This window comes from Falco biarmicus, chromosome 1 (assembly GCF_023638135.1).
Source record: "Falco biarmicus isolate bFalBia1 chromosome 1, bFalBia1.pri, whole genome shotgun sequence".
Taxonomy (NCBI): domain Eukaryota; kingdom Metazoa; phylum Chordata; class Aves; order Falconiformes; family Falconidae; genus Falco; species Falco biarmicus.
This window is the reverse complement of record NC_079288.1, coordinates 57,972,947-57,996,830: the sequence shown is the minus strand read 5'-3', so window position 1 is coordinate 57,996,830 and position 23,884 is coordinate 57,972,947. Positions and strand designations below refer to the sequence as shown.

Here is a 23,884-nt window from a genome sequence, read left to right as displayed (position 1 = left end):
GGCACCAGCCTGACCTAAGGATTGCCTTAGTCAGTAAACCTAAAGAAGTACCACTTGACTTTCAGATCCTCCTTGGGATTTCTTGCTTTGTATGCTCACTGAAGATCCAACATGAACTATATTAACTTGTTAAAATAGCTTCAACCATTTTGAAGATACTTTAGCAAAATACAGGGCTTTTGACTCTGAATTCTGCAAACAGTGAATCAGCCCATCGATACATTCTTCACCGTCCAATCTAACATCAGGAACTTTGAGAATGATGATTTATTTTTTTTTCCTGGAAGAAAAATTTTGATGCATCTTAAGTCCTAGCTTATTCACTATGTGTTATGATCCCTATATCTGACCTAAGGAATCAGATAGGCAGTTAATATTCATTGAAAGGCACTGCTGGATTATTTTTTTTCTCATTTTAATAAATGTCCCAAGTCTGATAAAACGGGTTTTGTTTCACTTCACAGATCTTGCACTATAAAGCCGTTAGTGTGGAGACGTATGTGGAATTGCAAACCTGGGGCAATTTCATATTGCTACAAACTGGTTTGTACCGTATAAAGTAGTTGTGTAATTAGTTTGAAAATTATAACTTCTTTATTTCACAGTACCTGTTTCTTGTGCCCTCTCTTTCCTTCCCTCCATTTCCATATTGAACTAAACATATCTTCTTCCCTGGAACCACCCATTGGCACCACCACATTTGGTAGGTTTGAAATTGAAATGTTTCCTACAAAAATTGAACCCTTTTTTCTTTTCTTACTGAGAAAAAGGTTCATTACAAAAGTGGCTGAGGATGAAAACAAACAAAAAAGCTCAAGTTTTAGGATGTGTCTATGTTCATTGAGAAAGCAGTTCAGGAACAATTCAGCCTGAACTACAGCATCCCGGAAGACTTCAATTTGTTCATTTTCAAGGCTAATTCTCTTAATCTTGAATATCATGCAAGAAAAATGTAATTTTAGCTGCAATTTGTAATTGTAGGTTCACTCTTGATGTGGGACGCTTTGAGAGAAAATTATGGGGTAATAGAAAAGCTCTTCATGATGTTACTCAGAATTAGTCTTCCCATTAAATGTTTCCACCTCAATGTCTTGACAAGGTGATGGCTTTTGGAGGATGGAGGTTCTCAATATCATCTGTGTGCTGTACCAGATACTATGGCTTCTGTCATTCACTTGTGAGTTTCCATGGCTTGCTGCAAACTGTAATAGGTGATTATTCTGTCTACTTCAGAGAAACTGGCTCAATGGGCCTGTCTGTTCCTATGCGTATGTCATCTTCCCGAGATAATTAGATGGTACATATCCTTTCTGACCTTTTGCTTCTGCTAGCCACCATTCTTTATTGCCACTTAGGTCAGAAAACCGAAGTATCCTAACCTTCTGGTACTCCTGAAGGCTGAGCTCCTGATCATTTCTTGCTTGAAATGCATAAACAGCATAGAAGGTCTGAAAAAGGAAAGCCACAAAAGTAAAAATCTGAATTCAGACATGTAGCCACATTTTATCTTGTCAGTGTATATTAGTGTGAATTCTGTATTCAGAAAATGTGTAATAACATAAACAAACCAGTGTGCAACTACATGGTCTGTAGTTGCTAGACAGACTACAATGAATAGGGCCAAGATAAAAAGTAAAACTGAAGGATCTGGAAAATTCTGCTGGGGTGGAATAAACCAAGCTCTGAGACGTCATCACCTTACTACACTAGTAAGGTTTTCAGCTCACACCAAGTGCCTGTTTCTGTCGCATCAAGCTGCCTTGGATTGGATGGAGAATTTTCCAGCAAGGTTTCCTTAGGCATAATCACCTTTCCTAAAGCTCCAGTACTCAAATGTGGCACACAGGTCATTTCTGTGCCTTGCTGATCGGCATTACTACAGCTTTCTTGTCAACATTAAGTGGAAAAAATCCTCCAAACTGAGCTATTTTGCAGGTTCCTGCTCCATAGGGAGAACCTTGAGGCATTGTACATGGGGTGGGGTACTGCAACAGTGTGTTTTAGGTGACACAGGATGGCAATTCACGGTTTAACTGATAATCTTTTCCTACCTTATAGCAATTTAAGAAAGGCAAAGAACAGAGGATAATGAATTCCCATGTTGTACTGACAGATTAGTGCCAGTCTTTTCTAGTGTAAAAGGAAACCATTGAAGTTACAAGCAGTATAATTCTAGATTTGAAGTAGGAACAATGAGAAGATAGGCACAGCACGTATCATACTTACATGGTGATCATCCGTATCCTGAAAAGCATCGGTCCTTGTGCCATTAGCTGTGGGATTTTCACAGAAGTGAAGAGATGAGCTGCTGTCACTCTTTTTGTGCCCCTGATTTCTTGTGCTGCTGTCAGCAGAGGGCCGTGAAGAGACAAAGAGGCTGATATTATCAAAATCGTCATCACCGAAGCCGTTTTCTGCTACGTCCTTCTGTGTTTTGACTGGATTGTAAGGCCTCAGGAAGGAGGAATACACATACCCTTTAAGGACTAGACACCAGAACAAAAAAAGAGAAAATAAACAGCAAAATACTGCTAAAACCATTTCAAAACCAACCATTTTATGCAGCTGTCAGTATGACAGAGGCAAACAGATGGGGCCGGAATGAAAAGAAATCAATATCCCAAAGGGAAGCTGTTATTGGGATGTTTGTGCAGAGAACTTACTTCCTGTGTCAACAAGCCATCTGCTTGTACTTCCAAAGGGGTCCTTTTGCTCCACAACAGCCACCAGTTCTCCTTCATGTAAATCAATATCAAATTCCTGCGTGGCATTGCACTTGCGCTTAGCTTGGTACAGCAATTCTGTGCTGTACGTAGACAACAGCTTGGACCTGTGGCCTTCTGTTTGATGTGTGGGTTCAAGCTGAAAAGCAAAAATACTACTCACCGGGAATAATGCTGAGGCCATTTCTAGAGCAACACAGATGTACAAAAACCAAGTGTATGCTGCTTGTGGCAATGGACCCTACACTTCTACACACAGATCAAGGAGTTATTTACGCAGCTATATGTAACCAAACCTCCTTTGCATATGCAGCAAGGACCTGTCCAACTGCAATATTAATAGGTGAGCAATAAAGGGTAGATTTTAAAGAAATGTAGGAATTTTGATAAAGGCCTATTCTGTATGTGAACTGTCATTTGCTTGTTTTTCCATAGCAATGATCTTTGAATTCCTATGTAATATCACAAAAAAAAAAAAAAGCATAATCCAAAAATCAGCTGAAGTGTGCTAAGGTCACATAGCAACTTGCATGATAACGCAGAAAAATCAAGTGGTACCCAAATAGTCTGCTTTTTGTGTGAAATTGCATCATTAAATAAGGGCAAGGTGCCATTAACTGCTGGAAGCATATTCACTCAGAGCTTGGTTAGAGGCAGGGAGGGAGGTACCACACATCAATGTGATCCTAACGTACCACAGAATCCTTACTGACGATAAAATGGATCCTACAGCTTCTTCAGCTTCTCCTTTAAATCTGCACTTGAGGTTTTATCTTGGTGTAAACTAGACTCCTGAAAGCTCTGGAAATGTCTAATAAGACTGGGAACCAGGGGGACACAGATTTCCTGGTGGATTTTTTGAATCTTCAGCTGTGGGAGTGTATGTGTGCGTATATGTGTGTAAATACCAGTACACATAACCACAGCTGAAGAAGAGGGGAAAAAAAAAGTTCTGAATTAGAAGACTAAGATGCACTGTAGAAGTATTTAACAAAGATGTAATGGAAGTTTACATATACAACCTTAGACTTAACATGTGCTTAAAGACCTAAGGGTGATCAGAGAGAATTTCAAGATAATAACATGAAAAAAAGAGTGAAAAATCTTCAGAGGTTACTGGCCAATGGAAGAGCTTCATTCCAACAACCTGATTCAGAGTCCCAATGAAGAGACCAAGCCCAAACCTCTAGGTGGCCTAAAAATGGATTTGAATCAAAAGCAATCAAAAGAGGATGCTTCATACACAAATCAAATGTGTAGTACTCACCAGAGAAGGGGCAGGTTTTTTTTTTTCAAAGCTCAATTTTCTCTCAATAAAGGTTGCACTGCTGTTTTCTTTTACAAAATTCAGCTTGTGAACCTCCTCCATCAACTGATTCTGCACTTCACAGATGCTTGAGGAAGACAGCTGCAAACACAAAGGTGGGTTAGATCACGTGAACAAAATGGTAAGGAGATTTGAGAGAGCAGATTTGGTTTAGTGGGCTGAATGCTAAGAGTCAGGAAATCTGACAAGTTACTGCTATTTTCTGCAGAGCTGTAGTGTGCTAAGTACAAGATGGGAAGAAAAGGTCGGTCCTTGCTTAAAGAAAGTTTGATTGCTATTAGATTTAAAAGACATACTAATTTAAGTTAAATCACCAAATAATATTCTAAACAGTGATGAAAATGAACAGCCTTGCACTTATGCTACTGAGCCACCTGCTTTCAGATGCAAATGTGCATCTCAGCAGCTATCAGAGTGGCCAATGTGCTGCAAGGCTTGGAGTAGCTTACCCCACAGCTGCGTGTTTGTGCAAGTAGGTGCTGCCACCAGGTTAAAAATCGTTGAGTATGATGAAGCTCTGTCTGTGGCAATGGGTAAGTGCTTTTGGTTTGTGCCTAACCACAAGTGTATTTGCTGATGTAAACATAAAATAGAAAAAGAAGGTAATTTTGTAGGCAGAGCCTCACAGAAAACTGCTTGACACAACAGCTTTCAAAACATAAAATCGTCAAATTACAGGGATGCAATTTCTTCACGCAGGAAAGCCTTCATTTTCCCATTAAGCAGCTCAGCTCTATGTTTTGATCTTGATCTTGCTTTCTTAATTTTTCAGCTGCCCCTGACTATAACATGCTGTGTTCGGGCCTTGATGGAAAGGAATGTTCCAGAATTGCCTCACTACGGTAAGTTTCCTATATAGAGTCTTGCTCCAATCCAGGTGAGTGGATTTGGATTATTGCAGCTGTGTTTCTCAGGGGGTTCAAGTCCTCTAGGCAGAAGTACAGCAAAACTGAAACGCTGTGATTTTCACACAAATTAAGAATAATTTCTCAGCTTCATTCTTCAGGTAATGATCATAGTGCCCAGAAAGAGTAGAGTGGGCTGGAGGAACTAATGCCCTTCTGCGTAGCTCAGACCTTGGTACCTCAGACTTTGGTACCTTTGGCTACGTAAGTGAACTGGTTTGAACTTTGTAAAAAAGCCAACATAGATGAAGCTATTCCTTACTGCTTAGACATGTCTGCAGGAGCTTCTGCAACATTTTTGGGTTTAAAAGCAACTTGCTTTTCACAGAAGTTATTTCATCAGATCTCCGAATTTGTTTCTCTTGCCATCATCTGTGACACTGCAGGTCTAGCAGCAACAGTTCACGTGCTTTCTTAGAACTGATCTTCCTGTGTTTTCTGGGCTACTCAGGGTAAATGCTAAGAAACAAAAACTAAAATGCTTGTAGCTCCCTCCTTTTTGCCTTACTGTGATGTTCTTGTTGTTATTATCAGTGTAACAGCTGGAACAGCTGCATTAGGATCATTCTCAATGGAAAGTCCAGGCCTGACAAAACTTGAGCTCAGAATTTAACTTTTACTGAGCTTGCAAGGGAAAAAAAAACCCCAAACCTGACTGTGCTAAGCAGAACAAACAAAATCAGTATAGATTGTAGGTAGGTGTCCTACATAACTTTAGTCAATCAAACAGAAAGAAAAAAGAAAATAAAGGCAGACCTACACCTGTTTCTAATGTACTTACTGGAACAGGCACCGCCACAGCAGAATTTGATTGAAGTGCTGCAGACATAATATTCCTGAGGAGGGTGATGAAGCAATGCAGGCAGTTCAACACAATCTTTTTGGCTGCTCTGTTGAATACCTGAAGTTCTTCCACTAGCTGTGCATTTAGAGCCTCATAGTCTTTCTTTGCCAGGTCCAGCTCTTCTCTTGTTGACCTCTGAAGGTAACTGTTGTAGTCCAACAACTTATCATAGCGCTTCTGGATGAGCTTCTGTGGGCCTGAAAACAAGGCTTGTAGGGCTGAGAGAGGAGTCAAAACAAGCTTGTCCAGCTGAGCCATCTGGAAAGGTATAAAACAGACCTACTTGTATCAGACAGTCCTTCAGACCCAGTAACAGGTTAAGCCTGAAGGCAGCCTATCAAGCAATCTGTTAGCTGCTCTTCACAAAGCATTGCTGTCAGAGGCAGCTTCAAGGGTCTAGCAGGAGTTAGAATCTCCTTCACAGCACTGCAAAAGACAGGTAATAGTTTTGCAGCATGAAGTGTCTGGTAATGGTAATGGTCCCTTGGAGCATGCAGCCTGAGGTACTGCCCTCAGCATGTTACTGCTGAGGAAAAACTGGGCAAGGATTGGTGAAGTGGTCCAATAAAACTGGGATTTCTATCACTGGAAGGCCCATGCCACTATACAGTCTAGAGGCAATGGAGTCTTGTTAAATGGCAGTCTTGCAGCCTTGAATGCTATCAAAGCTTTTTTTTTTTTGCCCACACACACACACACCCTGAAACAGCTGTAACTCAATTCCTGTTTAAGCAAACACAAACAATCACTTGATTTGATTAAATTATGTTATGCTTGTTGGTTTTATCTGTAGTAATCAACGAAATTAGACACCTGGTAAAAAAACAAAGTCTTTCTCAGACTTTTCCATTAGTCTCTAATTGTCTCAAGGGATTAATATTGCATGAAATAAAATTTATTGTTGTAAGTCACTTGTTCAAATACAGCACAGGCTTGTAGTGAGTGAAACTCATCATCATATTGAAGCTCTTGGATGTCCTACGTGAATTAAGTTGTTGGGTTGAATGTGAAAATAAGAAAGCAGCTGTCCTTCTGCCCTCTGTAACACACCACAGTTGAGGATGGAGCCATCCTAGCACCAGAATTGCTTTTCCAAGGCCAAGATGATGTACACTGGCTAGATGGTTCCTACTTCTTTTCCACCTGAAAAACTGGGCTGTGTTTAGAAAACCAATTTTTGATAAATTAAGAAAACAATTTTTCCAAGCTGCTGGACCTGATTTCTGGAAGAAAAGAGGCTATTGTGGATTTCTGCCCTAAAATATAATGACAGAGGAAGGTATTCATTATTGACAAATGCACAAAGAAATAAAAATACTAACCTGAGCCCATTGTTGAGATCTCCCTTGATAATACCCTTCCAGGACAACATATGAATAACGCTATGGGTTGTTCAGTGAGAAAATCAACTCATTGTGCAATGTCAGGACAAAAGCTTTTTTAAAAAAACTCGCAGATAGGATAGAGAATCCTTGTAATCTTGGAAATCCAAGACACAGAAATAAATAGATAAAAAGTAGAAATTAACAAGGTTAATAACAATATGTATAGTTAAAAACGAATAAGATTAAGTTTTGGGGGTTTTGGCTTTTTTTAATTACATAGACCTTCAGAATAGCTGGGTCATGAGCCAATAGGAGTTACAATAGTTTTTCTGAAAAAAAGTTTTCTGTTTCATCTATTGTTGAATGGCTTCTTCTCTTCTTTGATGTTTTTGAATATAGGGACATCTTCCATACTGGACACACTCACCTCTGCAATGATAGAGGGGTACTCCTCTGCACTTTATGCAGTTATTTCTGGTAAAGACATTGAAAATATCTTTCTGATTATTGATATTAATTTTTGAGATTCTTTTCAACTGCAGGGACTTCAGAGGAAATGAAATACAACATCTCACTTCCTTGTCATTATCTCAGAGGATGGGGTCTGTCAAAGATCCTTCTGTTTCTTGGCAAACTCTGCGGTTTTTGGAAAGGATCGAATGGCTGTATTTTAATCAGCACAAACCTAGAAAAGTGTAGGAAAACCTCCACCTCTGAATTTTTCCAGCCTAGGCAAATTGAAGAAGCAGCCTTCCCCATTCTGAAGAGACATTTTAGTCTATCTTAGTAGAGCCAGGCATTAAGAGTTTACTTGGACCCTGAAAGCAAGAGACGAGTTGAAAAACTATTCCCTTTTTTATTTTTTTAATTGCTTTTTAATTCGCATGGGCTATATTCACATTTTTCACGGTTTCCCTGTATGAAGGATAGTAACTTATTTGAAATACAGCTGGGACTTTCACAAATCTGTGATTCCAGGAGCTAATAGTTCACGAGTGCAACAAAGATCACAAAAGTTGTTCTAAAACTGTGTGTTGGTAACAAAAGTAGCAAAGCAAAGATCTGCTGCTCTTGTCTAAACCTTAGATGAAACACGCCAATTTAGCACAAAGATTGTAGTTTAAAGCCAGGAATTTAGATTGAAAAGTTTTCTTTAGCTCTTCTAGGGAAAACACAGTGCACTTACACTGAATTTTATCTTCTTTCTTACAGAAACTGAACAAAAAACCCCATTCATCTTTCCCAATGGATTCCTATGTTTTTGCTCTTTCCTGTCTTTCCCACATAGCCCTGTTTTCTCACACGTACAGATAGCTGTGTAACAGTGGACATTGCATAAACTTACAAGGTCTTCACAGAGATTTGCAGTGTTGTTCTGTTTTTTCAAACAGTTGTTGACACTGTCATCTTTGTCTTGCAAGATTTCCTGAAGCCCAGTTATATTCTGTGCAGCCAGATGTATGGAATCCTAAATGAGAAGTTTGTAGGAAGATGAAACTGCATTATGATCTGTTTTAATATACTGCATTCACTCATGCAGATACTGCAGTAATACTGATGGAATCAGAAATATTTTCCATCTGTGACACCTGTGCAGTTGCTGTGCAGTTGCCAGCCATTGTGGGATTGTTTCCTGTAATAATATTTTCCTGTTTTGTCTATTTTCAGTGTAAACTATGTAAGAATCAAGTTGTTAATGTTCAACTGAAAAACTTATGCCCCAACCTAGTGAATGTCCCACTGGAACTTAGCTACTCCTCAGCAAGAAACCAGCTCAAGACCCATGCACCCTCAAAGGCCTCTTCTGGAGGACTAAGTAGGACTACAGCAGTGTACTTCACTTACTCTGAGTTTTAATCTTAATGAAGTGTGCATCTCTTTGGATAAGGAGTTGTCAACACCATTCCAGGCAACAACTCCTGCCGGCTGAGCTCACTGGCCTTCCCCTATTTGCTGAACTAAATGAGGTGCACTTGCAATAAGCTCTGGCCAGCTGGCTATCGATCTTACCCACCTCCCAAACAGCCTTTGTGTCTGGTTTGGGCACACTTTGAAGGGCCTCATGTCATCTACAAAGTTGGCAATTTGTCCACGAGAGGGAAAAGTTGGTAAGTTGCAAACGAACAGACATCTTGGGAGAGGAGGATTAAAGCAAAGACATTTACAGCACTTAAGCACTTCATACACCTAATGCAAACACCCTTAACACAACGTAGCAGCAGGATCTAGGAAGGACTCTTCACATCCAGGATATGTATTTTAGGACATTTTAATTCATGTGGCTGCAACTCGGTTCTTCCATTTTTAATGAGGAGCAGTTGGTGCTTCACTGCAGCAGATGTGCCTGACCCGTATGACAGCTTTACACAGTGACTGAAAGTCCTAACTGTGCCACCAGACAGCAATTGCTTTTCTGTACTGCGCTTGTGGGTCTCTGTAGAGCCTGGTTGTGCAAAGGGGAAAATCCAGAAGTGTGGGCTTCAAAACCTCTTTGCCATGGGCTCAGTAATGCAGCAGCAGCACAGCTCATTTATTTAATATCTTGATGTAAACAGGCCTGCTTATAAATATTTTGGTGTTGCCTAACCAGTGGCATAAATGTGTGCTAAACTGGTTATGGACATGGTTTGTGGTTACAGGTTTCAAAAAAGGCCTGTACCCACCTGTAGATGTTGTGAGGAGAGCGAAATGTTCTTCATGCATAATTTCACAGTCTTCTCTAAACTTCGAAACAACTTTTCTTCCTTATTAAAAGTTTCATCTTTCACCTAAAATAGATGTTTGCACTGTTATTTTGGCAGTCCAGAAGAGCCTGGCTAATGAAAGAAACATCCAGAGCACTGCTGAAAAAACACCAAACCTTCCCTGAACTCCTCCCTTTGCAAACAGAACGGGTCAGCCCCTAATTCTCCCAAACTCTAATTTTAATCCAAGAAAAGTCAAAGGCACGGGGCAACGTGACAGAGAATTTAACTTTTAATCCTTTTGGAAGGAGGGAGTTGCTTTATTACAAGCACACCTACGTGTGCCAACAGAACTCTTTATTTTCTGTATATTGTTGATCCATTTGAGGAAACAGGGGTGAAAATTGTAAGATATTTTTGATGTCGTGGCGTTAGTCCCCTGGGTGCTTCTTTGTGGTGCCGGAGCGCTTTCCCGCAGGCAGGCTGCAGGGGGCGCTGTTACCTCTACAGCCATGCCAGCCTCAGCCGGAGACCTCAGTCGCTGGAAATAGGTTTGTACTACTTTTTTTTTTATGCTAGCTGGAGAAAAAAAAACCTGAAAATACGTTTATTTCAGTATTCCAGCCTACCTTTTACTTGAGGAATTTGAGAAATATCAAGTCTCGTCTTCAGCTGTAAGGGTCACAGCATGTTTCAGAGATGTGAATTGGGAACTTAGTCTAATTAAGCAGGAGATTCTAAAATGATTCTCAGATGTTTTAAGCTTAAACAAACACAAAACAAAAACAAAAAACCAAGCTTCTAAAGAAAAAAAGATCACATCTCCCCTTAATCAAATTTAATTCCCTGTTTTCCTCTGATTTTATAGCCTTGCTGGTGTCCCATTCTGAATACAAAAATTTCCACTGTACAAATAAATGAACAGAAAAAATAAATGTGGGTAGTTTGCGTCAGAGAAAGGGGGAAAACACTGATAAAAAACAAACTAGGAAAAAATGGCACGTAGCTTGTAAAGTCACATCTAGAAAGGCAAGTGACCTTGTGTAATCAGCCATCTCATGCAGTGAGGTGCACTGGATATCATTCTCAAGGTCAGTTGTAATTGATTTTCTTTGAGATTTAGTTTTAAGCTTTCCTGAAAATGTTTATCCTGCTAGGTTTTGAATTACAACCTAGAAATTATGAAGGAGTGTTTTATTTTTGGCTACCCAACACCCATCAGACTTATCACAGGGCTCTTTGCCTCTGGTAGTTTTGACAGTTCCAAGTCCTTACACACACCATGGCCTTTCCTAATCCGAAGCAGTGCTCATCTTCCTCCTGTGTTCGGAACCTGAATGGTACACTGCAGAGCAAGACAGACCGGACACGTTCTCAGCACCGACAATGACTATTGCCAGTCTGCCCACAAAGCATCGAACTCAGGATCAGTTTTACAAAACTACCAGTCACTTCCTCTCTGGTGAAGATCAGAAGTTTGAGAAACTCTTAGATAATAAAGGAAAAGGTGGAGAACACATTACGTTGTTTTCTATTTCAATCACAGAGATCTTTCCTGTCTTCTGTGACAGTCAGAAAAAGACTTTATAAAAAATACAGAAAAAAAGCAACACCACAAACTCCATTTCCAACCTGTTTTTAAAAATGCCCAGTGCAAAAGCAGAACTGAAGCTGCCAATGCAAATCAGCAGTTGGATGAGTAAGTACCTGAGGTTCTCCCCCCGTCAGTAATTTCAGGTGACTGGTGACCCTCTTGGATTTCTTGCTAATGGAGTGGATATTCAGTCGGGAAAACTTTTCTTTAAGGGTTTCATCATCATCATTCTTCTTATACTTCAGCACTGCAGAGAGAGAGAGAATTTCATGACACTAATAATCTGTATTTGCAGGGCTTTTCACAGGGACAGGCACACAAATATGAAACCATTTGAAAGCAGACACTTTGATGTCACCTGCTGTAATCTTGTGTGAAAACGCTTGAGATGATGAAAAACCCGTTATCAACACTAGCCTTGGGAAGAATGAAGTTAGGGCTTCAATGTGGCAAGTCTATAAGAAGTATTGCTATTACTGCATCTTAATTATGTTGCAGTGTTTGCAACTGCATTAGGGACAATGAACAAGGATGAATTCTTTCATCATTTTTGTATTTCTGGAGTTACCAGTCAGATAACATAGCTGGATGAGGACAGGTGACATTAAGGCATCTGTTACCTTCTTAAAACCCAGCGTATCACAAAGCTCGGCTAGCAGCAGCCAAAGCTGTTGTAGCGATATGACTGGAGTTGAAACCTGTCTTATAATTGCCAGCCCAAACCTAAAAAGACAGAACTTACTGTGCCTTTTTCTTACCTAAGTCTTTCCTCCTTTTAAGTTCATTGATGTTCACATTAATGTTTTTCATAGCAAAAAGGGCATCTTGTAGCACCTTGTGGTCGGGGTGAGAAGCAGGAGTTGAATTCAAGAGTTCACAGAGTAACAAGGGATATTTCATCACCCGTTGCACTGGTTTGATCATCAGGGATCCCATGTCCGTGAGATTTGGCTTTCCTCTATAATTTATACAAAAAAAATTGTCACATAAGGAGAAACTCCTTGAAGACAAAAACTTATTATTTCTGTCTAGTCATTTAGACATGCTGCCTTTTATATCCTTCAGTTGAACATTCAGCTACAGAAAATATCAAAACCAGAGCAGTGCTTTGCACTGAGTCATAGTCACTTAAGTACAATTACCCCTCGAGTAAAAAAATAAGCTACATCTGTCAGGGAACAAGGGCCGTTGTAAACGAAACCCTCCTCTCGCCCCCTCAATGAAAAATACATACCAGGTCTGAGTTTTCTGTGTTTTCAGCAACCCTCTAGACTATTGCTTAGACATTACCTCTGAAACTGTCCCACTCAGTCTTGAGGGTGCATGCGGTACAACTTACACACCACAAACACCCAGGAAGGGAGATGGTAGGTGGAAGAACAAATAACAGGAAGTTTGAGAAACTGTCTGCGTGAGGCTATTACATCCTCCTCCGGCCCCTCAGGCTTAAAATTGCAACATCTCTGCTGCAAGTAAATGGGACGCCCATTCATGGTCAGGGCTGCATCCCTTCTCACACCACCTCCCAGCTCGACACAGCCACCCTCAAGTTTTACTGTCTTTCACCTGTGCTTTTTCTTTGCTGTCTGCCAGTGGGTTATTTCTAAGGATACCTGAGCTTCCAAAGGTACCGGATCTGGCCTGGAGAAATGCTGAACATACAGGATGTTCACCCAGGCTTGATCCAACCTGCTGGAAGTCACTTTACACGAAGGCAGAGCAGGCAGCTGCCTAGGGTGGCAGAATGAGGGTAGGAAAGTCACAGCTTCCAGCACTGGCACAGGGATGCTCTGTGGCTCCAGGTTCGAGCCCCACTGGCTTGGTGGGGGCAGCGGAGCAGCTTCCCCAGGCACCCAAACGGCTCAGCCCATCCAGGCCACCCGAGCTCTCCGGCCCCCACGCAAGGCAGTTACCAGCCAGCTGAATCCATGCTCCGCTCTGAACAAAAGCTTTGCTCACGCTCTCTAGGCTTGAAGGGGGAGAGGCTGTGCACTTTGAAGGCTGTCACAACAGCCTGGAAGAAAACAGGGAAGGGCAGGACGGAGCCACACGTGCCTTCATTACCATCCACACGGCTGGTAGAAACATGGGGTCTCCCCGGGTTAGGTAACACCAGGTGACCAAGCCCGAGGGCCAGGGCCAGCTGCTACTGAGGTTCCAGCAGCGGGACAGACATGTCCCTTGTCTCCCCTTGTTACAGCACACTCCTGAGCAGTCCAGACAGTGATCTAGCACCAGTGCTGGCACAAACCACCTGCAACTCACGGACCTCCCCTTTGAAACTGAGCATGAGCTGTCGGTAACAGTGTGAAGGGCAGTAAAACAGAGCAAGCTTCCCATTTGCATGCCCGAAAAGGCTGCTTTGGAGGGAAAAAATGTTGCTTGATGTGAACCATGCAAGAGTTAATGCTAGGCAAAGAAGGATTTCTGCATATGGAAAGATGGAATAACAAACGCAATGTAGAAGGAAAGTACAAAAAACAGGGAACAGCCACTTGGTTTTGCAGGCTGACATCTATTGTTTTGTGCAGCAGGAAGAGTAAAAGAGAAAAATAAAAAAGCTTTCATTCCCACTTTTATATGTATAAAAAGTACAAGAGCCAATCCTTACTGCTGACTAATTAACAATTTGAATGCCTTTGAGAAGAGACATCTGCATATTTAAACCATCTCTCTCACACAGGCATTATCTGTAAAAAAGTTCTGCACGAAAAAAAATTAACAGTAGATGCCTTTTAAGGCTTCTTGATGTCCCCAAACCTTCTCATCATTTCAATCCCCCTCGTTTTCCCTGTATCCTACATTAAATAGAGAGCTATTTTCCCTTTTTTCAGCTTCTGGCAGCAATAATGAAAAAAAAATCTTAAATTGTTATTGTTTTCTCTGAAAAGCCCCATGAATGCAAATCTATAAAGCTGCCTCATGAATGGAAAAATCTTCAAGTGTCTTCTCTTTATATAGTTGCACTTTGGACAGCTGCCCAAGTGATAAACAGCCCTCTGTTCGCATATCTGCATGACACAGTCTTGCAATATGGTTTGAGAGATAGTAGGTTTGTTATAAGATAATGACTCCCTGGGGCACGAAATGCCACAAAGTTCAACTCATCTAATTCTCCCCAGCAAGATTAGCTGATGATAGCCACTCTCCCTGGACGAGTCCCATTTGCAGTGTGCCCCATTAGGATGCACCTGGGCACCGGGGCAGGACACAGCCCTGCCACGCAACCGAAACAGGCGAGTAACGGCTTGTGACATCTATTGTGCAGAAAATTAAGTTGATAATTCATTTGTGATGCTCCTTCAGCCTTCCCCCCATGTTATTGTGAGTTTAGCAAGTATTCTAGGTCACATGTAGCTGTACTAATCTCATTGCAAATTAGCACTGTAGCTCTGCAGTCAATGCAGCTGGCTTAACTGCAGTGAGCTTTACAACATACCCTTCCTCCTTCCCTCCTCAAAACAAAGTCACAAATGCAGAAGGATTCCCACCTGTTTAAAACACACAGGGTGGTGAGCTATGCAAAGATAGGCGATTCAGGATCTTGTTTCACTCGCTGTCATTACCCAGCAGCTGGGTCCAGTGCCAAACACAATAGCCGATGTGGTACCGCAGGGCTGAGGCTGGTGTCACACTCAGCTTGGTGGTTTTGAAATGGTGTGTGGGCACCACAGGCTGCAGCATGGCTTAAATTCTCGGGCTTCGTGGTTTACTGTGCGTGAGTTCATTTTAGTACAAGGCATGTAGGGCAGATAATTCACTGCGCTGTAAGGCTCTCGGGCAAACCCAGGGAATTCACTGAGGCTGCACAGTTGTTAAGCCAAGCAGAATGTAACCTGTTGAGCTGCTAGCAAAGGACAGCCCTGTCTGGTATTCATGTAATTGTTTCCCTGATCATGGCTGAATGAAAAGCAGTCTGGGAGCAGCAACCTCACAGACCATTGAGGGTGAGTTACACTGTATTTTCCAGTTCAACATGAACCAGATTTTTGGGTGCAGTCCTGCCCGAGGGCTGCCGAGGCTCTGCAACCTCTAAGCTGAGTTGCAGGTGATGGCATTTCTGAGTGCCCTGCTGGTCAGCAGGGAAGGTGAACACCATCACACTGTGCAAGCAGCCAAGCTCAGGGAGGGTCCCACAACTAAACCTGGCTCATCGCGCTCTGCACAGCTTTATAAAAGCCAGTTTAAACTCAGAAAGTTAGTTGTATCCTACACTCCACTGGAAGCCATTTGAAGGAGGAAACTAGGCGTTCATTTCTGATCAGGATACACAAGGCAGAGCAGCCAGTCTTGTGCTATTTCCACACGTGTTGCTTTCTCACATGATGTTATTGTGACTCTCTAGATATTTTGTTCCTCTTGAAGCCCCATTCCCTGGGAGACAGGAGTATACAAGAATGTCCCTTACCAAAACAAAATGCAGAAAAACTATTTCCTATCATAGTCTACAACTTGAAAACCCCAACTGCAGAATTCCAACATGCAAATCCTTCAAAGTGTATTTTACACAGATTTTACTTACGATGTGTGACTGACTGATTAACAGATTCTCTGGCTTTACAGATGTTCCTCTCCTACCCACACAGAGCACACTGGCTCCCCTTTTCTCTCTTAACATTCCTGTCTGGAGTTGTAATTATTTTCTTCAGTTCAGCTAACCCCTCCTCTGACCTCTCCCTACAGGTAACTTCAAGAGATGCTGTATTTCAATGATCCCAGCCTGCTGGATGTCCAGAAACGGCAGCTGTGGTAAACACTCCTTTACAGCTTTTCAAAGATGTCACATTTGGCACAGAAATCCTTTAGCCACAAGTTTTCAGTGTCTGGGTGAGTATTCTAGCAAAGTGTTGCAATGAGTTTGTTCTTTTCTCACGTTCTTCCAGCCACTGTCAGAGGGAATATCCTAAGGTGGACTTTTCATATAGGGCTACCAAAAGGGGCATCACCTCAGAAACAGCTTTACCTGTGAACCTCTCATATTCTAGCAGGTCTACAGAGGCCTCTGCAAGATGATTTCAGAGTGTCTGAGTTTTGAAGACTGACACTATGCTATTGACATGCACTCCTGCAGACCTCAGAGCTCTCTAAGCACATTTATGAGACAGGGAAGTGATAATAAAGGGGTCTGAATCAATTAGTAACCAAATTAAGTAGCTTCATAAACCATAAGTTTTGAAAGATATGGCAGGCTAGTACAGTGGTAATTATAAAACTAGATAGGCTTAGGAAAATTAAAACTGAGAGTCTTTATCACATATGTCCTGGAAAAATCTATGGGTTACACCGACACAAAAGGCTTGTGTTCTTAAAATTGCCACATCTACAGTTTTAAGCATACTGAAGATAAATTATAGATATTTTAAAGATTATTTTACATGTAGGAAAGGCTTCTAGTACTTACTCTTCCTCATATATCTTTCTGAAAAAGAGAAGAAAACAAAACATATATTAGATTCCTCCTAAAAGAATTTATACAGATCGAGGGCCAGATTCTCAGATACAATTCAGTGACACAGAGCAGCCATAACTGGCCAGTTAGCTTAGGTTTATGGCTGCTATGTGTCAGCAGAACTGCACAAAACAACCAGAGGGTACTGGTGAATCTGGCCCTGTATCTTTTTGTAAGGACAGCCCCAAATGAGAAAGGATTGTCAGAAACCTGGCTTTGGCTATAAGACCCAGTCTTATCCTAACAGTGTTAGAGAAGGAAGTTTGGGTCACTGTGCCAACAACGGTAAATAACATCAAGTCTCTAATACAAAAAGTAACATTAAACATATCATTATTACACTTTACATGCATTCCTGTCTACTCCCTTTAAATAGAAGTGTATTTCTAAATGAGAAAGAATATATTTCAGCCTTTTCAGATACAGAATCAAAGAAGCTGTTAGGTTTTTTGTAGGCTACATGTCAACTGAAACCTCTTCAGAGGAGGATGGTGTTTGATACATATACTGAAAACAGCAGGAACGTACAATTGTAGTTTGGAAACATGCAAACATGTGCATAGAATATTTTCCTTATGGTATGAATTCACTCAAATGCAAGAGAACAAAAATGTTGCTCAGTCTCTGTGTTAGGTTTTCCTGACATCACGTTGTCAGCCACTGCTTTTTGACTGCCTGAACTCTTATCTCCTTGCCCAACGGTGCCTAACTGAGCATCTGGAAGCTGGTGCTTTCATAGCTTCTGCACTGTCAGCACTTGGCGTGCTTATAATGTCCCTCTGCCCCTGTAATAGTTGACCAAGCAACTTCAGGCTGAAAGCAGAGCAGGTAGTTGCCAGCATCCTTTCATTTTTACCAGCTGCATTTCTTTGGCTAAGCTAGTAAACAACATCCCCCGTTTGCATAATCACTGCTGTAACAGTGGACTCTACAGAATCTGGATTTGCACATGTCTCCAAGGCAGACACCTACATTTTGGGATGGAATTTTTCCTCTTCAGTCAACAGGAGGAATAGGAATCTCAGCATGGCTAATTAAATCTGATTTGTCTGTAAAGATGTGCAGAGTGCCACTCTCAAATTGCTTCTGATGTAGAACTTGTTTTTCACATGGCAGATATTACTCAGCTGAGAAACAGAAGCCCCTAGTAATGTTAGGCCATTATAATTTTTTTTTTTAAAATGGAAAAATATTGTTTCCAAGAAAAAAGAATTATTTAAGACATAAACATTTTTCAAGAATAGTCACCAGCCCCTGCACTTCTAATGTCTTCACAATGGAAAACAGCCTATAACTTATTTCGTAAAAATGCTGCATAATTTTCTTCCTAGGGCAAGTATTCTCTAGTCAGTAGTAACAGATTTAGGTGCCCACAACTCTGTATTTGGGTGTGCACTTTCAGGTCTTAGTAGTTGAATTGGCTGTGGTGTTTAGGCACTGGGGAAAAGCACAGCATAGTATACATGCACCAGTGCATTTTTTTGTCGGTTCCTGTTTAAAGTCTAATCAGGAAAGAACAAGACAAAACATGGCTTCATTGTGAGGAAGGCCTGGTCACTTCCTGCTAGCAAAGGCTACAATGGCCCAACACAAAATATCCTTCACAAATCCCAGCTGTGATGTTGGAACAGGAGCTCCTCTTGCCGGCTCTAGAACTCAAGTAGCAGCATCCACACTAGCATGTATGTGGACACTATCTTTATTTCCTTCCATGTCCCCTTGCCTCAGCAGCAGGGATTAATGAATGACAGTAGTGGCTTCTTTTGATTAGCCAGAAGAGAATATTGTAGGCATCAGCAACTAAAACACCCCCTTAGGGGAGATACCTGGCCATCCCTTAGCTTGAAAGCCTGAGTTGATATGAATATCTATTTCTTTAACTTCTCATGTAGCTAAAACCTAAGTACCCTGCACATATACTTTGTTATGTATTTAATAACTGGACATGTTTCACAAAATAAGCCTTATTTTCGACATAATCTGTCTTCAAGGTGAACATTTTTCTTTTAAGGTTGTTAATATTTTCCTCCACCGCTCCTTCCAGATTTCACTTGGACATACTTCTCCTACGTCTTAACACACCTCTGCAGACCGATCACTAACAGGGGTGTTGTTGAAATACCAGTCGTTGATGTACGCTGCATTATTTGTGACAGCTTTACATCTCTCCTACAAGCATGTAGCATGGGCCTTTCCTGGAGCTGGAGCTAGACCTCTGATCTGAAAGACCATGGCGCGTTCCCTCATGACAGCTCTGTGTGATGGTGCTTTTGGAAAGTGAGGGGGCAAGGGGATCCATCGAGTGGATGAGCTGGTTCCTGCGACTGGCTGCAGGAGGAAGCTACACTGGAGGAAAGATGGATCCATCATTCTGTGGTACCCCCAGTTCTTGACACATTTCCCTGAGGGGCTGGCACTGGAGCTGACGGCACATAGCACCTTCCAGTGGTGGGACCTGGCAGCTTGCTCCAACACTGTTCGGTCTCAAATACTCCCATCATGAGGTGTCCAGCACCCACAGCCACTCCAGGTCCCTGGGGCGGTGCAACAGGGACCCAGAAACACCAGTGCACGTGAATAGCTCTGTTACAGGCTATTTTAATTCAGGCAATAGATTTGCTGAAAACAGGAGCAGCAAGTTTCCTGGGAGCTGGGCAAGGTGTTCCCAGTAGCCCATGACATGATGCAGCATTTTTTTGCCAGTATGGGGCACTGAAGCTAAGGGAAGAACAACTTTCCATGTACTATTTTTGGCCATCTTAGAAAGAACTCTAATCACGGCCCCTGGCTTGTCATCTTTTCATGAAAGCAGCATAAGCCAGAGCTTCCAGCAAGCCTCATAAAACTCTGGATTTACAGGGGACCTTTCATCTACATCCATTTAAAATGTTCCCTGCCAGGCAGCTGACTATGGACAGAAATCATCATTTGAAAAGATCTTACTTTAAGGACTGTACACAGTCTCTTAAATGCTGCTTCAGTTCTTCATCCTTTTCATAGGATTCCAGCATGGTGTGTGCATCATCATGGCGATAGCAATAGATTTTATATGTGTTTTCTAGCGGGCCTTTAATCTGCAAGAACACTTCCCCTGTTAAGGAGAAAAACAAAGCGTGTCAAGCCAGACAACAGCATCTCAGAAGGAGTTTTATTATTCCACCACATTAGCCGTGAGCTAAAAAGGCTGGCTTCCACTTTACTTCCCTTAGAAATGATCTTGCGTGTTTATGTGCATTATTTATTACATGTATTTCTCAGCTGCTCATCTTTGTCATAGCCAGGCACCATTATATCAGTGTTAACGCACAAAAAATCCCTCAGGAAAAGGCACGAGATCTCTACCCCTTGTACCCCTTCACACACAACCCCCTAATTCACTGCTCCAGCTTAATGCCCCTTCAGTGGAAACCACACAGGAGAGCTTAACTGTTAAGAGGAGACCATTTTTGTGGTGTGGGCTGGCAGGAGGGATGAATGTAAGCCTGTTAATTTTCCTTTTGACTTTTTTTTTTTTTCAACTAAATATGAACTTAAATGGGTTATAACAGGAATAATGAGTCCCATTAGCCATTTCACTTTTATCTGTTTTGCAAAATCCTGAAATGGCAATTGTTATGACCTAGAATAGAGATTTTTTCTTCACATGACAAAGGAACAGCCTCCATCCCTCCCCTAATTAAATAAAACCTCCATGGATTACAGCCATTTTTATAGAGTGTCTAGGCTTATATACAACTGATGGGGGAAAACATTTCCATTTCCAGTCCTTCACCCCACCATTTTCCCCCAACAGCTGAGAATTTTAGAGGCACTGGAATAGTCCTGCACCCGTTTCATTCTGGTGCCTAATTCAGCCTAAAACTCCTGTGTCAGTCTCTGTGTATGTAAGAAATGTTAGCCAAGTGGTGAAGGCATGCTTCATCTCTTCTGCTGAGAGATTCATTCGGTTCTTACACCCTTACGGAGCAGCGACCTGATCAGCTTGGAAATGCAGATGATAAACAACAGCAATGGTGAAAACTCCTGTCTCAGGCATGTACTGAAAATTACATCTATGCAGCCATCAGTGCAATGTTTTATAAGCATTCCTGTTGAGTTATAGCAATGATTATTAAAGTTAAAAGCCGAACACCACATTAATTGGGAGCTCTCTATTCATTCACAGAGTGAGCACCAAGCTGCCAGGCATCCTGTGTGTTTCATCCTGACCAGAGTGGGCTGTTTCATAATACATTGCATTGAACTGCTTCATCTTAAAGTGAAAAATGATTCAGTTACCACAGTAACACAGCTCTGGGTTTCTTCTCCTGGCAGCGAAGGTTAACTGGGCTGTCTAACGCATGTTGGTTTCAAGGTGCAAATAAGGGAACAACAGCGATGGAGTAAGACCACACGAGTTACCATTTTAGTTACTGTAAGACCACAGTCAGAGAAGCACAACCATCTTACAGTTAATGCTCTTTAGCTGTCTGTCTTCTCTGTCTTGTGTTTAACACTACTGCTGATGGCTACCGAAGCACATTGCATCCTGACTTTCCCATAAACTCTCTATATGTGCCTTTAAAAGCCAGCAGCGTAAGGGGAAACTTTAACAAGCTTTCTCTTAATCCTGTTCCCTTGGTGCCTGATTCTCAAGGGTGCTGAGCTCTCACAGTTTTCACTTTTAGCAGAACTCCAAGTGCTTAGCACGGCCTCTACTATGCTAAGCCCTCAAGTGAGGTTACCTTTTCAGTAGCAAAAATGTAAACTGTAGGCTTACAGTTCATTTCAGAGGCTGGAAATTATCATTCTCTTCTCCAGAATGAAAGAGATAAGCAAGATCTATTCCCTGATGTGTTGTGTCACAATGACGGATACTTTCATTGATGCTCAATGATGAGAAAAATTATGTGCTGATTTCATGGATAGGGCCTTTTAAAAGCAGATGGATTTCTTCAGCCTAAAGCTGTACTTGGTTCTGAGCCATATGGACTGAATCAGAGGAGCTGTGGGCATATCACTGTGGGAGCTTGCTTTATGGACCAAAACCACATTGTATTTGGGCACAGCTTTAAAAATACAGTCTTTTGTGCACTCTGACAGATGCCAATCTGCCTGATGCCTCTTCTTAAGTGTGGTGGTCATCAGTCTCAAGGAGACAATCCTAGGAGGAAGGCTTGAGCAGCAGAAACAGTTTCTCCCTGTGGCTTTCAGTGGTGCTCCCCGTGTGGACAGCAGTGGGAGGGAGAGGAAGAAGGGGTCGAAATAGCTAAAGCCGGGGTAAGGTTACTAAGTCTTCATATTCCTCCATGTACAGTATCCAGAACAGAGAAGAGAAAAAATACAGGAGAGAAATAGACAAGGTATTTAACCTCAGTGGCATTTAGCATCAGAAGACCAAGCACCACAGGAGGTACGTCTACATTAGCATTTTAGCTGAGTTTAGGACAGGGCTTTTGAAGCCAGTCTCAGTAGTCTCAAAGCATTTCACATGCCTTGGCTGTGTGGTGGAGCAGTGACAGATATACAAACTAGGTCCCTTTGAGGATGGTAATTACCAGAAGACACTCCCAGAGCACATCTTACGCAGTGCAACCATAAAGGGTATCTCTCAGTCCACAGGAGCAGACTACAGCCAGTCTGAAGTAAGACCTCTTGAAATGGTACCAGGTCATTAGCAGCAAGTGTTTCACTCTAAACGTCTGCTCCTATTGGACATTACTACTCGTCAATGTGGACATAGCATAAAGTGTGGAGAACATAGACTAAAATAAGACATGAATACGAACAACCATATTGTTTTGGTTGCAAACCAGTGAATTAGCAGTTCTCCTCAACCTCACCATGACTGGGTTGCCTTCCAAAGTAAGATATTTCAATGAAAGGTGTTTAAATACCATAAACATGATAGAGTATGATGGGTGTGTTAAACATTCCCAGCCTGCTTTTTTCTATAGACCAGCTTTGACAACTTTTACACTGATTATGAAGATCCTGAAAACAAAACTATCACTTTGATGTACGTTTAGAGGATGACTAACTTATTGCTTATAGTGATGCAATTATTCTCCCTGCTTTTGCCTGAGCCTTTGGAAGAATGTCTCACACCTTATTTGTCATCTTTCTCCCTGCCAGTAGTTAGCCAACTCTGTGATCCACAATCTCGTACGTTTTCATGGTTCTTTGTCTGATTCTGCAGAAATATACCCTACTAGATGGATGAAATTGTGTCTTTACTTCTGGATATGGCAGGGAACTAAAAGGATGATTGTCTTGGCTGTGAGAAAGGCACTTCCTGCTAGAATAGAACATTGCTTATTAAGGGTATGACTCATGATGATGCACTTTTATTGAAATATCGCCAAACAACACAGTCACATCAAACTGTGTTAAGCTGTTGCCTTGGCAAACCAGACTGAGACATACCAGGATGAATACTTTTCCCAAGCCTCATATGTTTGAATATCATGTTTCTTAGTCTAACAGCAACTGGTAAGTTTTTACCCCATTATTTGTGAAAAGAGGGATCCTTTCTGTAACATTACCTGTGGTATGTGGCCAGTTTAGGGAGGAAAGAACCTCTCTGTCCTCTGAGAATCATTTGCACTGAAGCAAATTGAGACTTCTCACCTTATCCCTTAAGGTGGATTACCTACTACCTCTGCACTGAAGAGGCAGTTATGAGACAGCTGATAGTAACTTCTTAAATCTCTCAAGCTATGCCAGGATGTCAAGTGAATAGATCACAGCCTTAACATTCACGGCCTGATCTGCAGAAAATGTCACTGCTGTGACATATCCAGGGTCAACCTGTTTGCTGAAAATACCCATGATCCCTACAGACATTCCTGGACAGATTCCTGCAAACTTCTTGCCAATTACAGCTTTCCTGCCTTTACTGACCATGTACCTGTTAAGCACATTTAATCACCTCTTACATTAATTGTATCCCCATTAGATGCACATTTACAATGGTTGGGGTGGGGTGAGGTTGTGACATGCTTATTATTCCAGTCATTTTTAATGCTTTTCTTGAATGGCACAATTATGAGTA

General features: G+C 41.6%; 1 protein-coding gene and 1 long non-coding RNA gene across 4 annotated transcripts in view; one reads left to right on the top strand and one right to left on the bottom strand.

Moving 5' to 3' along the window:
* Positions 1 to 949: 949 nt before the first annotated feature.
* Positions 950 to 23,884, bottom strand: part of ARHGEF38 (Rho guanine nucleotide exchange factor 38) — a 36,327-nt gene continuing 13,392 nt past the window's right edge. The window contains exons 4-14 of the mRNA XM_056327993.1: positions 19,795 to 19,942; positions 16,804 to 16,821; positions 12,161 to 12,360; positions 11,516 to 11,649; positions 9,788 to 9,892; positions 8,470 to 8,592; positions 5,737 to 6,057; positions 3,991 to 4,131; positions 2,664 to 2,862; positions 2,227 to 2,486; positions 950 to 1,448 (exon numbers count right to left, since the gene is read on the bottom strand). Of these exons, the coding sequence (XP_056183968.1) occupies positions 1,263 to 1,448; positions 2,227 to 2,486; positions 2,664 to 2,862; positions 3,991 to 4,131; positions 5,737 to 6,057; positions 8,470 to 8,592; positions 9,788 to 9,892; positions 11,516 to 11,649; positions 12,161 to 12,360; positions 16,804 to 16,821; positions 19,795 to 19,942 (1,835 nt within the window). The 3' untranslated portion in view covers positions 950 to 1,262. The remainder of the gene's footprint in view (positions 1,449 to 2,226; positions 2,487 to 2,663; positions 2,863 to 3,990; positions 4,132 to 5,736; positions 6,058 to 8,469; positions 8,593 to 9,787; positions 9,893 to 11,515; positions 11,650 to 12,160; positions 12,361 to 16,803; positions 16,822 to 19,794; positions 19,943 to 23,884) is intronic.
* LOC130144412 (uncharacterized) lies at positions 4,051 to 19,801 on the top strand. Of its 3 annotated transcripts, none has more exons than XR_008820121.1 (4): positions 4,051 to 4,145; positions 4,823 to 4,892; positions 16,086 to 16,229; positions 18,896 to 19,801. It is a non-coding gene; the product is annotated as an uncharacterized LOC130144412 (long non-coding RNA). The 3 variants fall into 3 exon arrangements; XR_008820131.1 differs by lacking the exons at positions 16,086 to 16,229; positions 18,896 to 19,801 and adding exons at positions 7,524 to 7,601; positions 8,337 to 8,476; XR_008820130.1 differs by lacking the exons at positions 16,086 to 16,229; positions 18,896 to 19,801 and adding an exon at positions 7,524 to 8,476.